Here is a 16706-nt window from a genome sequence, read left to right on the forward strand (position 1 = left end):
GCCGTGTTCTCACCACTTGCACTCCAGCTGGGGCGACAGAGCAAGACCCTATCTCAAAAATAAATACATACATACATACGTACATACATAAATATAAAATCAGAGTGATAGTTATAATCAAATTCTTGACCAAAGGATCAGATAATACATGTGAACTCTGAAAAACTAAAAAATACAAGTATTACTTTATGTAGATAACTATTTTATTATTGTTTTATACTCAAGAATTTCTATCATTTTGAATCAGAGGAAAATGGAATAAGCAGCCTGAGAAAACTGAGTTCCCCATATCTGGTAGAGTTTTGAGGCTGTCTGGCAGTAAAGAACAAAAATATCCCGGAGAGTTAAGCTAAATTATCCCTCAATTACCTGCAGAGACCTTCCCTGGGAGGTCCTCTTTGACTCCCTGGACTGAATTAATGGTCCTCTAGGTGTAACCATGACACTTTTCACACTGTATTGTAAAAAAAAAGTGGTCTGTCTGCTCAACTTTACCCAAGAACAGGTGCCTCTGATCCCCGTGTCCTTCCGGTTGTCAACCGCTGGGTACACAGTATATCCTCAATCTGTATTTGTTGAATAATTCACTAGCACTGTATTCGTGAGGGTATGGTTCTCCTGATAACTTAAGTAACTACTAATCTGTGGGAAACAGAACAGCTCTTTAAGGACGATGCAGATGAATACCGGCTGCTGTAACGGCCCAGTTGGTGCATCTCGGATGCCAGGAGGCGGTCCAGTGCTGATCTCTTTCTTTTGCCCTTCCCTCCCGCCCCTCCAGTCTGCGGGATATAGAGGACCTCACAGTCACGAGGTCGCGACGGTCCGTGCCGTCGTGGAGACAAGCGGGACACGGAGAGAGAACTACATTTCCCAGCTGACTCTCCTGCGCGCGCCCCTGCCTGCGCGCGGGGGGCGAGTGCACCGGGCGCTCGCTCCCTGCCGAGCTCTTGTAGCCCGCCCGAGCCTTTGCCAGGGGATGAGGTGGGAGGCGCTAGAAACCACTTAGCTACAGCCAACCGCCCAATGCAGCACTCGCTCGCTCCCCCCGCCAGCGGAAGCGCCCGCGGAGCACAATGCAGCACTGAGCCGCGGTGGAGGTTGCAGCGCCACGGCCGCCGCAGCACCGGCCGGGGCTGGGTGGAGGTGGCCGCGAGGACCCCGGGGGCGCGGAGCGAGGGAAACGGACTCGGCGGCGCCGGCATGAGGAGCTGAGCGTCTCGGGCGAGGCGGGCTGACGGCAGCACCATGCAGGCGGCGGTGGCTGTGTCCGTGCCCTTCTTGCTGCTCTGTGTCCTGGGGACCTGCCCTCCGGCGCGCTGCGGCCAGGCAGGTAAGTTAGCCGTCCTCTGTGCCTTTGGGCCATACCATTTCCCGGGAATCTTTGGAGCCCTCAGGCGTATTGAAAAGGGGGCATCCCCATTTCCCGAGTGCGCGGGGAGATTTTTTTCTTTCTTTTTTTTTTTTTAAATTCGGGAGGGTGGTGAGAAGTGGAGCAAAAATATATGTGTGGAGGCGCGCAGATGCACTAGAAGCCTTCGGTCAAAGCCTGTTTTTCTCCTTCTGAAGAGGAATGGGGAGAATGGGAAAGGGGTGCCCTGCTTCTGGGCCCCGCTCCTGGTTGCTCTCGGATGAGCTGGTCCAAGGCTCTCCGGCTGGTGTCTCTGCGTCCTTCCCAGTTGGGTTCCGAGAGGGAGGGGGCGGTGGGGATTTTCGTAGGGGAGACGTAGGACGGCAGGATGGAGGAGTGCGGGTCAGGGTCATTATTTTCGCCTTTTCTCTCCACTCCCTCCTTTCCCGGTTCCTGCCTGGAGGAGACGCCTCATTGATGGAGCTAGAGAAGAGGAAGGAAAACCGCTTCCTGGAGCGCCAGAGCATCGTGCCACTGCGCCTCATCTACCGCTCGGGCGGCGAAGACGAAAGTCGGCACGACGCGCTCGACACGCGGGTGCGGGGCGACCCCGGTGGCCGGCAGGTGAGAGGCTCGGTCCGGGAGGTGGTCCTCCGCGCCTCCCGGCCCACCCGAGACCCCACGATTGCGCTCGGTTGCCCTGGAGATCCCATGTCTTCTTGGGTGAAATGAGTTCGGTCCCGATGCGAGTCATGCATGGCGCTCCCTGTGCAAAAAAGAAGGGGAAAAGGGTACAAAAAAGAACCAAAATAACCACAGGCCGAGGGCTTTGCCCGAGGGGAGTTTGTGCGGGGTGCCTTCAGCAGTGCGGTGAGCTGAGAGAACAGGCGGAAAGCCCTCTGACATCTGTCAAGCAAAAGCCAGGCATGCACAGGGAGAGGGGAGGTAGTATTTGGGCAGGGTTTGAATCATCATTGTTGTTGTTTTACTCCTCAAAGAGACTTCATAAGTGATTTAACCCAAGGTTGACACTGTAAGAAAAAATTGGAAAAAAACAAGGCTAGACGTTCTTAAGAAACCCAACTGTAAAAACAAGCTGAACTTTAAGGTTCTATTCGCACACGTTTGTGGCCACCAGAGATATGCCCATTCACCCCTACCTTCTAGAAAAGGTGTCCTCCTCCCACTTTCTTTATTGGTAGCAGTTCTCTTGGTTTAATTAGGGCTGTGCTGTTTGTTGAGCATTTATAAATTACGTTTTTAAAAATCTAGTTTTTATCACTGTATCTGTATTTAAATCAAGATCACACATTAACAGATATGCCTGAAAATTACTGTGAATTTATTGACAAATTTAAGTAAATACTTCTGGGGCTGTGTATTTTTCTATTTCTACACATCAGCTGATCAGGCAGTTCACCCACCTTTAAGTCCATATTAAGATAGGACTTGTTCATGTACTTGAAAATTTTTGTAAACTTGACTGAAGCAATGGCAAGCCAAACCTTTTCACATGTATAAATATATTCATCAGTGCTTTAAGATATATCTTGATGATGTGATAATTATACTAACTTTTCTGTATGTGTGAAATATGTAAAAATAGAAAATATTACTTAAATCTGTATTTGTAGCCAAGTAGTTGGTACTGTTAACATTTTGTTAATAGAAGGTGGGAAATTAGCTTAAAGGGCTACATAATATCCATCAAAGATTATTTTAGTAGAAAATCCCAATATGTTAAGCTTTTAATGAAGGATTCTTTTATGTGAATTAATGTTTGGTAAATGCCTATTTTCCTTTTCCATTTTGACTCGTTTCAATGGTAAAACTGAAGAAGCAGGGGCCATAGTTTCCCTATGTCATCGTATTTTTCAATTAATTAAGATTATTTCTGTGGAAGGGTATTTTCACACCATTTGCAACCTTTTATTATAAAAAATTTCAAACACAAAAGAGTAGGATAAGTTAATGAACCCCCAGCTCCAACAATTAGCAACTCATGGCCAATCTTGTTTTGTCTATACCCTACGTATTTTTTCTATTTCCTTTCCCTCTCTATATTGTATTGAAGCAAATCATATCATTTCATTCATAAAAATTATAGGAATTTACCACCAAACAGTAAGGATTCTTTTAAAAATGCAACCATGTTACTGTATTTTCAAAAATTAGGAGTAATTTCTTACTACTATCAAATATCCTGTTTTTCAAATTTCCAGTTCTCATAAATATGTATGTATATATGTATATGTATGTGTGTGAATGTTTATATGTGTGTGTATATATATTATATATATATATAGAGAGAGAGAGAGAGAGAGAGTATATTTAGAGTATATATTTAAGTAAGTTTGTCTGGACCAGGACCCAGATAATGTCTGTAGATTGCAATTAGTTTATTTATTTATTTTTTGTGACAGGGTCTCACTCTGTCACCCAGACAGGAGTGCAGTAGCACGATTATGGCTCACAGCAGCCTTGACCTCTTGGGCCCCAGTGATCCTTCCACCTCAGCTTCCTGAGTAGCTTGGATTACAGGCATGTGCCACCTTATCTGGCTAATTAAAAATTTGTTTTTGTAAAGATGGGATTTCACCATGTTGCGCAGGCTGGCCTTGAACTCCTGGGCTCAAATCATCTGCCGGCCTCGGCCTCCCAAAATGCTGGGATTACAGGTGTGAGTTGTGGGGGCCTAGCCTGTTTTTTTGTTTTCTAAAAGGTCTTTTAATGTGTGGTTCTTTCCCCTCAATTTCTTTTTTTTCCCCTTGCAGTTTTTTCAGTGAAGACATGGAGTCTTTCATCTTGTAGAGTTGCTCAGAGTCAAGATTTTGCTGTTGTAGCCAGTGCTTTAAAACAATTCACAAAGACTTTCCAGGAGAGGAAGAGAGACTGAGGGAAGTAGAGATACAGAAAAAGAAAATGACAGGATTGAACCTGGAAACTCACAGAATCTCTGACTTATGCTGGAAATGTCTTTGGGTACTTCTTGCCTTTTCTGTGTTGGTGAAAGACCACCACTTTTGAAAAGTGGAGGAGGTCAGTCCTCCTTTTCTCCCCATTTATGGAGCACCACTTGTGCAGTTTTTTGATTCACAGGACTCTTGACTTGGGGTGGAAAGCTATTTTGGGTTCATAGAGCTTCTACTCCCTATAGCAATAAACATCACAATAGAGAAGAATGACTGGTTTTTGGTGAAGTATGAATGAATTGGTAGGATTTAGGTTTAAAAGTATGAATAGATGATTAATTCAAGTCAGAAATGAAAGCAATGATACCATCTTATAGTAATTATTACAAAACGTTATCCCAGTGCCTGGGATATGTGTACATAGTAAGGTACACATAGTACATGTTGATGTCTGTATCACTTGGGAGCCACTGCACTTTACCATGCTGCTTAAACTACAGGTGGAAATCATTGACAACTAGGACCAAATCTGACAAAATTTTAAAGACCTGTTTATCTTAGGCCAACTTTTCCTACAGTTAGGAAACAGAGGAGTTTTCTTGCGCTATTGGCATTTCTAGTTTCCCTAAGAGCAATCATTGGATCGAAAAACATAAGTTGATTTTTTATGGCCCTTGTTATTTCTCTAATACTTAAATAGATCTAATTTATGGCATTTTAATTTTAGATACCCATAGATTTTTTTTTTTTTTTTTTTTTTTTTTTTTTTTTGTGAGATGGAGTCTTGCTCTGTCACCCAGGCTGGAGTGCTATGGCGTGATCTCAGCTTATTGCAACCTCCACCTCCTGGGTTCAAGTGATATTCCTGTCTCAGCCACCTGAATAACTGGGATTACAGGCACCCACCACCATGCCCAGCTAATTTTTGTATTCTTAGTAGAGACAGGGTTTCACCATTTTGGCCAGGCTGGTCTAGAACTCCTGACCTCAGGTGATCCTCCCACCTCGGCCACCCAAAGTGCTGGGATTACAGACATGAGCCACCATGCCTGGCCACCCATAGATATGTTTATCAACTTCCTTTCTACTTCATAAATAAAATCAAGGTGATTTTCTGTGAACTCAAAAAGCTTATATAGATTGTTGATTTGTTTCTTTAAAAGGCATTTATTTATTTATTTTATTTATTTTTTTCTTTTGAGATGGAGTCTCACTCTCTTGTCCAGGCTGGATGGAGTGCAGCGGCACAATCTCGACTCATTGCAAGGTCCACCTCCCTGGTTCAAGCGATTCTCCTGCCTCAGCCTCCCGAGTAGCTGGGACTACAGGCGCGTGCCACCACACCTGGCTAATTTTTTGTATTTTTAGTAGAGACAGGGTTTCACCATGTTAGCCAGGATGGTCTCAATCTCCTGACCTTGTGATCCGCCCACCTTGGCATCCCAAAGTGCTGGGATTACAGGCGTGAACCACCGCGGCTGGCCTAAAAGGCATTTATTTACTTGTGCTCCTACTCTGTACCAATTTTTATGCAAGACTGTGGGCATTTAGAGATAAAAGACACAGTTTTCTTTTAAGGAATTCTTAAAGACGTGGAAGATGAGTGGGTGAATAAACAGTTATACTTTGCCTTGTGATTTTCTGGAGGTGATCACAGAGGCCAGCGGAGGCAGAGAAGGCTAGTACTTAACCCAGGTGAGCAGTCAGGGTGGGATCTCTGGGGAAGCCGTGTTTCAAGGGTGAGTTTGGAATTGCTACATTAAAAGGAAGGGTGAGCATATCCAACCAAAGAGGCAGTAAGTACATAGGTACATGGGAATCAGGTTATGTTTTTGTTAATTGCAAATAGTAAAGATTTCAGGGACAGATAAGATAAAACAGGAAAGCAAAGAGTAGATGCTGTGGCACTTTCATGACTTGCTGAGGAATTTGGAATTTGTCCTGAAGGCAGTCAAAGGATTTCAGTTAGGAGAGTTAACTGACCAGATTCATGTTATTGTCAGATAATCCTAATTGTTAGAATGAATAATTTTAATTTCAAAGAGCACATGACTGTAGCTGTGTACTTTAGTTCACTAGTAAATGTTCACATAATCTTTAAGATTCATAAGAACTTAGTAAATATACTGAAAATAACTATAAATGAGTTAATATTTATAATGCACTTACAACAATGCTGGGCATAGAGTAAGCACTATATGAGTCTTTGTTAAATAACATTAACTCCTTCAGGCTGCTTGAGTACTATTTAGATATTTTATGACATCACTTGAATGCAAAATGGTGCCTTAATTACCTGAGTTTAACATAGTCCCAGAAGTATGTTAGAAATTACTCAAATTTATATTTAACTAAGTGGAATCAAATAGTCCCAGAGATAGAAGAGACCTTATAGGTTATCTAACCTAATTCAGGAATTACTTTTCACTTGTTAAGAGCAAGCCATTGGCTGGGCATGGTGGCCCACACCTGTAATCCCAGCACTTTGGGAGGCCGAGGTAGGTGGATCATTTGAGGTCAGGATTCAAGACCAGCCTGGCCAATATGGTGAAACCCGCCTCTATGAAGGGTACAAAAATTAGCCTGGTGTGGTGGTGGGCACCTGTAGTCCTGAGGCTGAGGCATGAGAATCACTTGAACCTGGGAGGCGGAGGTTGCAGTGAGCAGAGATGGTGCCACTGCACTCCAGTGTGGGCGACAGAGCAAGTCTTTATCTCAAAAAAAAAAAAAAAATCAAGCCATTCACCAAGATGGATATGCTGATTACCCTGATCTGATCAGTATGCATTGTATGCATCAAAACATCACTATGTACCCCATAAATATGTATAGTTATTATATGTCAATTTTTTAAAAGGTTAAAAAGAGTATGGAAATCAGCAATGTGTTACTTAATGTTTCAGAAAGCTTCCAAGAACTACAATGACATAAACCACATTAATTTTACTCTTAATGTGTCCTTGTTTCAATTTTCATCCCCAAATTGGGACAGAAAAATTTTAGAAGAAATTTTCATTGTAGTTCTTTTAAATGTTGACAATTTGATTGGTTTTAAATAGTAATTCTGTTGATATAAGTACATATTGTAAATGATTTCTTTACTGTATGGTTACTTGAATGCATATACTTTATTTTTATCACAAGTGGGAGGATCAGCCCACTACTGAAAGCTTATTATGCCACAAAGTCCTAGAAATGGTAGTCAAAGTAATTATATTTGATTGTGGGTAGCCTTGCTATCTTCAAAGTTGTTTACCTAGTCTAAAGTAATTTCATTCCTGGAAAATAGCATTCAGGCCTAGAATATTCAAAATATTGAGAGCCTTTCTTCTGTCTTGAAATTATTTGTGCTGAAAGAATTGTATGTTTGCAGGTAAAAGGATAAAACTTATACTTTTACCTGGACTTCTGTGTAGGCAAGATATCACCTACTGAGTCTTACTGATGGTTTGATACTACTCATTGTTTGATACACATAATTGCTATTTTTTGAATAAGCACCTTAATGATTCTTTTTTGTCAACTAAGCATCACAGATTTACATCCAGGATGTTATTTTGTGGTTTATTTTGTTGTGTTTTCACCTCATACATTTTTAATACTTTGTTTTTTACCCAGTGATTATATATTTCTACAAGGAGCAAAATTTCTTTTTTTTGGAAGCCTTTGTTGTCAGTGAATAGACGGGCTACTTTTTTTCCTCTGGCTCTTTCCCTAGGAAGTGTTATAGCTTCCCAAGTACTAAAGTGCCAAGGACATAGATCTACAGTTTGTCATAGTTTTGATAACCAGTAACAAATGGGAAAAATGCCAAATGGCAGCAAGATGGCAAGCAGTAGGTGTGCTCCATTTTTATTGATGTACTTATACATATTCCTATGCATGGATGAGCTGTACTTTACATTGTGCTGTTTCATTGAGGAGCACTGAGTCAGCTTGATGGTAAATTGTCTGCAGTACTGCTTCCCTGGCGGAAAATGGCTCCTAGGAATTACAACTTTGGAAGTATTTTGCGAGGATAGCACAAACTTTTTTTTTTATACTGTGCATTTGTTAAAGTAAGTGGCTCAATATTGATAACCTTTTGCCACCAATCAGAACTTTGTTCTACTGCTATAAATAGGAGACATTTCACAATGAATTTTTATTCTCCTACCAACCATCTTCTTTTCCAATTAAATTGTAAAAAAAAGTAAAATTCAGAATCGTAGGAGTTTCCCTTAGTCTTGTTTTTATGCTATGAAATCCCAATTTGTATATATATGTATTTTTCGTATCTTTAAAATTCTACCTAATGAGGTTATGGTGCACAGAAGGAATCAGTCTTTCATCACTTCTGTATAGCTACACATAGGAAACTAACTATGAATGACTCTAAGAGCTTATAGGTTGATAAAAAATGTTCCTATTTTTATTTGCTTTCTCATATTGCAAAGAATGCCAAGAGTTCTCCTGTTGTTTTTAACAAATAGAGTCCCTTAGAAGAACTTGGAGAGAGGCCTGCTTTTTTCTCACAACACACTGAGAACAGGAATCTGTAAGGTCGGTAGTATTCCCTAACTCCAGTGGGGCTAATTAGATAGGGCCATATTTATCATTAAGTAGCATGGATAAGCCCCAAAGGGAAAGAAGATAGATGTTCATAAAACTGGGGGTGGGGGATGGAGCAGAAGAAAAGGTAGAGTCCTTGAGGGGAATGGTGAGAAGGTGGAAGGAAAAGGAAATGATAAAAAGAGAAAAATACTTTTAATAGTGTCACTATATATGTTATATACTAAACTAGCTAAATATATGGTAACTTACATGGCTACCTTTTATGTGCCAAATGGTCTTCTGAATACTTGATGTACATTAATTCATTGCGTCCTCAAAAAAATCATGTGTGACAGGTAATACTTATCTGTAAAGTCACAAAGCTGATAGGGGATTTGAACCTAGGCACTTCAGCTCCACCGCACTGCCTATGTGCTTAACTACTATGCTAGACTGGTCTTATGGAAGGGGGCCACCAACGATTCTTTAGATGCCATTAAATGCTGCTGGAGTCAGATTTCTTACATTTACCCCATTGGAACTATATATGACTTTCAGTGCCTGAAAAATATATACATTTTAAAGTTAGACAATAGTGAAGAAGCTTGCAGAGCACAACAGGAATGTTTCATTTTTATTATCTTGAAAATGAAAGTGGAATTTGTGAGGATATCTGACATTCAAATGGTGAAAAACACCTCTTGAAGGACACGTGTCCTATTTGTTTGTAGATATGTACACTCTCTGTTACACTTGTTCATCGTAAGTCACATATTAGTATTCAGCAATCAACACCAAAATTGTATATGCCTTTTTGTGGTCAAAGTTTCATAGGTAGAAACATTAATTGCTAAGCAGGGATCCATATTCATATATTTTTCTCCAAAAGAAAAAATACAAAGTATCTTTTATGCCTTCATAGAACTAGCAGTACCAGAGTCCCAAACGTGATATCATTCAGGTAAAAGAGATATGTAATCAATAATAACAAAAAATGATAGCTTCTGAAAACATGTAGTTGAATGTGTTTACTTTGATAATAAAAGCACTTGCAAGCAAACATTGGGGGAAATAGTTGAAAAAATAAGGATTAGTATTTATTAACTTAAATAAATATAAACATTTATAATATATAAGTATAAATATATAATATATACAAAATATAAATAATATATAACTTTTTTTGTCATGTACCAGGCATTGTATTGAGTGATTTACATGCATTATCTCTCATTATGAGGTAGATACTGTTATACCCATTTGAAGATGAGGAAACTGAAGTTAATTAACCTGCCTAAGGTTATACAGGTAATAAGTGGTAGAAGTGGGAATAGGATTCTCAAAATGTTAGACATCAACATAAAATAATCTTTTATAATCTTTACTACTTATTTGACATGTGGTTTCCCATTTATCTCTGTGTTGGAACATACCTAACATTATTTCTTGGTCTGGCCCAGGTCTCCTCCCTAGCTAACTTGCAGTTATTTTACATATAATTAAAATAGAGTACAACATGCTGTATTTTTTAAAATAGAAATATTTTATATAAAAATGATTTTTGACTTCTGGCTATCCTTTACTTTTGATTTTATCATTAGAGTTCCTTTTAAAATAGAAGTTTGTTTTGTTTCCCCCAGGACAGACTGTTCTCTGTAACTTGATTTTGAAAATAAAATTGAAAATTTTGTACCATGATCCAGAAATATCAGCGGTTCTAACTGGAAAGAGAAGGAATAAAGAACGTAAATCATTCTCCCCTACCCCTAAATATGCTTGTTATTTGTGTTGAAGAGATTTTCAGAATCATGTATCAGCAAGGTTAAATGAACATTTTTCTTCTCCTTTTTAAAATTTAATTTTGTACTAGGGGATTTTAGCACTTAGCAATAATTGCCCTTTTGTTGCATTTTTTGTCTCAAGTAAAGATTGTTAGATAACTCTTTGAAGATGAGAAATCGATGGTGCTTTTCTGCAGATAGGCCTTGAGAGCTCACATTTTGCAAGTGATTTTAAAATTTTCTAGCTGAGGCAGAACTCCTGGTTGAGTTTTGTGAGACCACTTATTCTGCTTCACACTGCCCCATGTCTCTAGCTTTTACCTCTAGTTGGTCAATTTCTATTCTGCTTTATTTTTTTTTTCAATTTGCCTTTTAAGTAGGTTTGTTTCGGAGGAATTGCCTTCATTTCCTCCACTAGTGAGGTTAGGGGATTTGAACCTAGGCACTTCAAGATTAGGATGAGGTTAGGATGTTGGGGGTCAGGCTGGTACACACAATTTGCTGGTACCCACAATTTGGTCATTGCTCAAGCTTTTTTCTCTATGTGGTTTTTCTTTCTTTGGATTAAACAGCATGATGCTACAGGAAGAGCTACCACTTGACAGAACCTGGTTCTGCAGATTTCTTTGATTTCCCTAGTGGATTTTTAATGCCTTTGGGATATCCTGTTAGTGTTCTGTTGAGGAACTCAGCTGTGGCTCCTCAGCAGGCATAAGTGGCAGTTGAGGCTACACATAGCTTGGTGGTATTAATCTAAAGTAGGCTGGAGAGGGAGCGAGGCGAGCAGTTACCTGAGGAATGATCTAGGATCATGAGATATGGTCAGGAACAGGCTGTAGGTAAAAGGGTGGTGGCAGGTGAGGCTCAGGGAAATCAGAGAGCAAATGATCAAGAGAAGAGACTAGGCTGGTCAGGTCAGTATCCTTCTGGCTCAACTAGAAAGAGCTACCTGAAAGAGTCTGAAGCACTTTCTGAGTTTCTGGCTCCACCCTTGATCTGTGTCTTAGGTCTTTAAAGGGAAACTTGTGTTTTTTTGTTTTTGTTTTTTTTTTTAGTCAGTCTTGTTCTCATCCACACATGAGCTTTAAGTATTCAGTTCCTCCTCCTTCCTTCTTCTTCTTCCTTCCTATTCTATGTGTGTGTGTTTTTTTCTTTTTCTTTTTATTATTTCTTCCTCCTCTTTCTTTACCTTCTTGTCTTTCACCTCTTTCTTCTTCTTCTTGGTCTTTGTAAAGGTCTGCAGGCTAGTGAGAGAATGCTTTAAGGGGCTTCACACTTCTCCCCATTTTACAGTTTAGACTTTAGACACTGTGCCTTGCATGGATCAGGAGATGAGACCATTAAATATTGATTTCCTAATTTATGCAGGAGTTTTTCATACTCTAAAAAATCAGTTTGTACAAAATGAGCAACATCTTATTTTGAATAGCATGTGGTATGTGTTAAATAAATGTATGTTGTGTAAATGAAGAGTCCCTAAGTTAGAATTTGGAAAATTCGTTCTTACTGAGATGGATAATTTTGGTGTCAGTCATGGTTTGCCATAGATTGTGAATTTTCAAGGTTGGTATTAGCTGCAGCTTACAAATAGTTAGGAATGCTTTCATGTGCCTTCCAGAAAAACTTTAACTAAGTGTTTAATAAGGATAGGATTTTGAAAAACAGATATATTTACAAATTTGCCAGTATGCTGAAGAATGAAGCCAATTATTTCTTTTCTTTTCTTTCTTTTTTTTTTTTTGAGATGGAGTCTCACTCTGTCGCCAGGCTGGAGTGCAGTGGTGCCATCTCAGCTCACTGCAACCTCCACCCTCCGAGTTCAAGCGATTCTCCTGCCTCAGCCTCCCGAGTAGCTGGGATTACAGGTGCCTGCCACCGCACCCAGCTAATTTTTTGTATTTTTAGTAGAGACGGGGGTTTCACCTTCTTGGCCAGGCTGGTCTTGAACTCCTGACCTCGTGATCCACCCGCCTCGGCCTCCCAAAGTGCTAGGATTACAGGCGTGAACCACCACGCCCGGCTGAAGCCATTATTTCTTAGGAAGAACTTTATTGACTTTGGTAGAAACCTTAACATCATCAAAGATGATGAAAGTTTTGGATATATATCCAGTAATAGACTGCTGGATTGAATGGTAGTTCTGTTGTAAGTTCTTTGAGAAATTTCCAAATTGCTTTCCACAGTGGCTGAATAAGTTCATTCCCACCAAGAGTGTGTAAGTGTTCCCTTTTCTCCTTACCCTCATCAGCATCTGTTTTTTTGACTTTTTAATAATAGCCATTCTGACTGATGTGAGATGGTATCTCATTGTGGTTTTGATTTGCATTTCTCTGATGATTAGTGATGTTGAGCATTTTTTTTACTTGTTTGTTGGCTGCTTGTATGTCTGCTTTTGAGGAGTGTCTATGTCTTTTGCCTATGTTTTATTGGGATTATTTATTTTTTGCTTGTTGAATTAAGTTCCTTATAGATTCTGGATATTACACTTTCATTGGATGCATAGTTTGCTAATATTTTGTTGAATTCTGTAAGTTATCTGTTTACTCTGTTGATAGTTTCTTTTGCTGTGCAGAAGCTCTTGAGTTTAATTATGTCCTACTTGACAATTTTGTTTTTGTTGCAATTGCTTTGAGGACTTGGTCATAAATTCTTTCTCAAGGCCGATTTCCAGAATGGTGTTCTCTAGGTATTCTTCTAAGATTCTTATAGTTTGAAGCATCTTGAGTTAATTTTTATATATGGTGAAAGTTAGGGGTCCAGTTTCATTCTTCCGCATATAACTAGCCAGCTATCCCAGCATTATTTATTGAAGAGGGAGTTCTTTCCCCATGGCTTATTTTTGCCCACTTTGTTGAAGATCAGATGGCTGGAGGTATGCAGCTTTGTTTCTGGGCTCTCTATTGTGTTCCACTGGTCTATGTATAGCCAAAAGAAAGTAAATCATTCTACCAAAAAGACACATGCACTCATGTTCATTGCACTATTCACAACAGCAAAGTCAGGGAATCAACCTAGGTGCTCATTCATGGTGGACTGGATAAAGAAAATATGGTACATATATACCATGGAATACTATGTAGCCTTAAAAATAATGATATTATATCCTTTGCAGCCACACAGATGTGGCGGGAGGCCATTATATGAAGTGAATTAATACAGGAACAGAAAACCAAATACTGTATATTCTCACGTATAAGTGGGAGCTTAACATTGGATACTCATGGACATCAAAATGGCAATGGTAGATACTGGGGACTAAGAGAGAGGAAGGGAAGGAGAGGGGCAAGGGTTGAAAAACTAACTGCTGGGTACTGTGCTCAGCATCTGCGTGATAGGATCATTCATATCCCAAATCTCAGCATCACTCAATATACCAATGTAACAAACCTGCACATGTATCCCTTGAATCTAAAATAAAAGTTGAAATTATAAAAAAAAGATTATGAAAGCTTTGATTCAGGACTACAAAAATGTTCTCACTTTTTATGATCCTGTATATCTGGTTTAGCTATAAATAGTACATAGCTTTTTTTCTGAATTATTTCCTCGTGAAAGTACCTTCTAACTTGGACAGATATTGAGTGATAAGAAGGTAGGGGAAATTCAAGAAGTGTTCATTGCTGTCACCAAAGGTGAAGCCATTCTGGCTAGGTAAGTTACTAGAGGTAAGACTATTTCAAACCACAGTGTATAGCAGTTTTCGTTGACTCTCAGAATCCTCTAAAGTAAAAAAAAAAAAAGTGGTGGGGAGAGGATATTGGTGCCGAGATACTAAGAATTTTCACTTAATTTAATTTCTGAGACAAGTTTAGCGTGATGTTCTTATAGTTCTTAATAATCTTGAATAGACAGTGTTCTCTCATAGTTAACGAGGGAAAAGTACTATTTATTCATAATCAATTTAATATGACATCTACTTGTGGTCTTTGATGAGTGTTTTGGGCGTTTTCTTAAGTGTTCTGATTATGAAATGATGAACTTTGCAGTTATTGTAGGGTTATGGAATAAAAATTATTTTAATTTAATTACACGCAATAACATGGAATGAAGGCATGGACCCTCATCTTCATTTGTATTTCTACCCTCATCTTCATTTGTATTTCTTTCCATCGTTGAGCACAGACAGAGCCTTGTACATAACAGGTGCTTAACAAGCAAATATTGACTGAATGAAATTGTTGATGCCATGACTTATAGAGGGCCCTGTTTCTTCATTAATGCTCCCATACCCCCAACATTACATCAGGTTTTCCCTGGACAATTGTTTCTTCTCTTTTTTCTTCTTCTCTTTCTTTCATCATCCCTCAGTATAGGCTCTGTCACTTTCCTGCAGCCTCTTTCCGTTTTCCTGTGTACATAGCTTTGCTCTTTTCTCATTCGGTATGACCCTTGGTTTATTTTGTATTTCCCCCCACTCTATTTCTGTCAAGCGTCTGTTTCTCTATGCAACTAAAGTAAAAACAAGTCTCTGAAAGGTTATTTACATTCAGTGTTGGGAACCATCCCTGTAGCACATTGCTGGACTTATTTTGGGATTTAGAAAATGTGTTATAATTCAACACGCTTTCCATTTTACTACTTACTTGTAAACCTATATTTTGTGAGGTTTTTCTTTTTTTCCATTCATTTGTTTCTGTTTTGCCCCTTGAATTGCTCCTCATTCATTCTCCTCTGTGAATGTGGATTTTAATGTCCCTTCTGCCCTTTATTGCTGGAATAATCTCCTTCCTAAAATCATTTTCCTAGTTCTCACTGCTCATAATCCCCTGGATTTAAGCTTTAAATTATATGCTTAGTTTACCCTCTACATTTGCTGATCATGTCATTTTTCAAAGTCTTTGACAGTAATCCATTGCTACAGGATAGGGATCCATTGCTACATTGCTACAGGATTCATATTCAGTATAAAGGAATGACCAGGCATTTTTATAGGTATTCTAAAAGTAAAACTTGCCTCATAGGCTTGGCATAAAGTTGTGCATGCTTATGTGTCCATTAAGGAGGGGATTGGGGCGCCGATAACTTGGGTGTTAGTAGAAGGTGTTCTTATGAAACAGATTGTAATGTTGGGCTCACAATTGGTTATTCATATTCACTATTGTTTGTGCACTGCTTAGCACTGTGCCTGACACACAGTTGGTGCTCAGTAAATATTTATGGTCTACTTTTGTTTCAATTTTCTTTCACCAAAAATGCAGGAAAAAAGTTCTGTGACCATTTATTAGTGATTGTATGTACTTCTGAGATAGTTCCAAGAGTTACAATATTTATTTTCTCTGGATTATGTAATGCTTTGGTTGGGATGGCATGGAGAGGATCGTGGACCTCATTCTGCTTTTATGGCTAAAGCCCTAAATTCTTTCCTCCTCTTCCTGCACTTATACCCCTCCTGGCCCAGCAGAGCCAGGGCCTGTGTTGGTATGGCCGGGCTCTCACAGTGAGTGTTTGAATTGAAGTAGCTGTCCCTCTTGCTTCAAATCTGAGTCAGGATTTATTAGGAAAGGCAAAGCCTATTAGGAAAGGCAGGGCCATGATGACGAGGGGAGGGAGACAGCCAAATAAAATGACAGGAACTTGGACAATTATTGGCATACTGACATTCTACCACATAAAGTCTCCTTGCTGTCTTGAGGCCACTATAATCACTGTGACAAAATCATTCATGTCACTTTATAGCCCTGTCTTTTCCAACAAAAATAAATTCAAGCTATTTAACCTTTTTGTGTGACTTTATTCACCAGACTTTGTCATTCGCTGCCTGGAGCTGCATTTTCTTTAAGACAATGATGTATGTCTTCTGAGAGAGTGACATCTACTATTTCTGATGGATTTGAATTCATATGGCATATTCAGCCAAGGATTTCTCTTACTGTTTATTTTTAGGGTTTGATTTTTTTGAACTATGGTTTTGAACTAAGGACAACAACCTTTTTTTTTTCCTATAGCTAAGCCCCAGATATTTTGTCTAAAAATTAAAAATAAATTTCTAGTTTTTATCTTACTTTTATGGACTAACAACCTAATCTAAAATATTCATATTATTTAATATGGATTAATTATGTTAATATAAATTTATATGTAAATATAAAATATTGATAATAAAATATGTAAGTTTAAACATCTATTATA

General features: G+C 39.2%; 2 protein-coding genes across 36 annotated transcripts in view; one reads left to right on the top strand and one right to left on the bottom strand.

The window, feature by feature from the left end:
• The window catches only part of SLC25A40 (solute carrier family 25 member 40), a 100212-nt gene extending 99660 nt beyond the window's left edge, over positions 1-552 (bottom strand). The window contains exon 1 of the mRNA XM_063814674.1: positions 370-552. The gene's annotated coding sequence lies outside the window, so the exon portion shown is untranslated. The remainder of the gene's footprint in view (positions 1-369) is intronic.
• A 229-nt stretch (positions 553-781) lies between these two features.
• Positions 782-16706, top strand: part of ADAM22 (ADAM metallopeptidase domain 22) — a 269774-nt gene continuing 253849 nt past the window's right edge. For 14 of the 35 annotated variants that reach the window (XM_016957687.4, XM_016957691.4, XM_054655918.2 and 11 more), the window contains exons 1-2: positions 782-1333; positions 1815-1975. In XM_016957687.4, the coding sequence (XP_016813176.1) occupies positions 1249-1333; positions 1815-1975 (246 nt within the window). In that variant the 5' untranslated portion in view covers positions 782-1248. Of the gene's footprint in view, positions 1334-1543; positions 1976-16706 lie in introns of those variants that run through there. The other 21 variants (XM_016957690.4, XM_016957695.4, XM_063814652.1 and 18 more) reach the window with 8 other exon arrangements.

The sequence above is a fragment of the Pan troglodytes genome, chromosome 6 (genome assembly GCF_028858775.2).
Source record: "Pan troglodytes isolate AG18354 chromosome 6, NHGRI_mPanTro3-v2.0_pri, whole genome shotgun sequence".
Lineage (NCBI taxonomy): Eukaryota > Metazoa > Chordata > Mammalia > Primates > Hominidae > Pan > Pan troglodytes.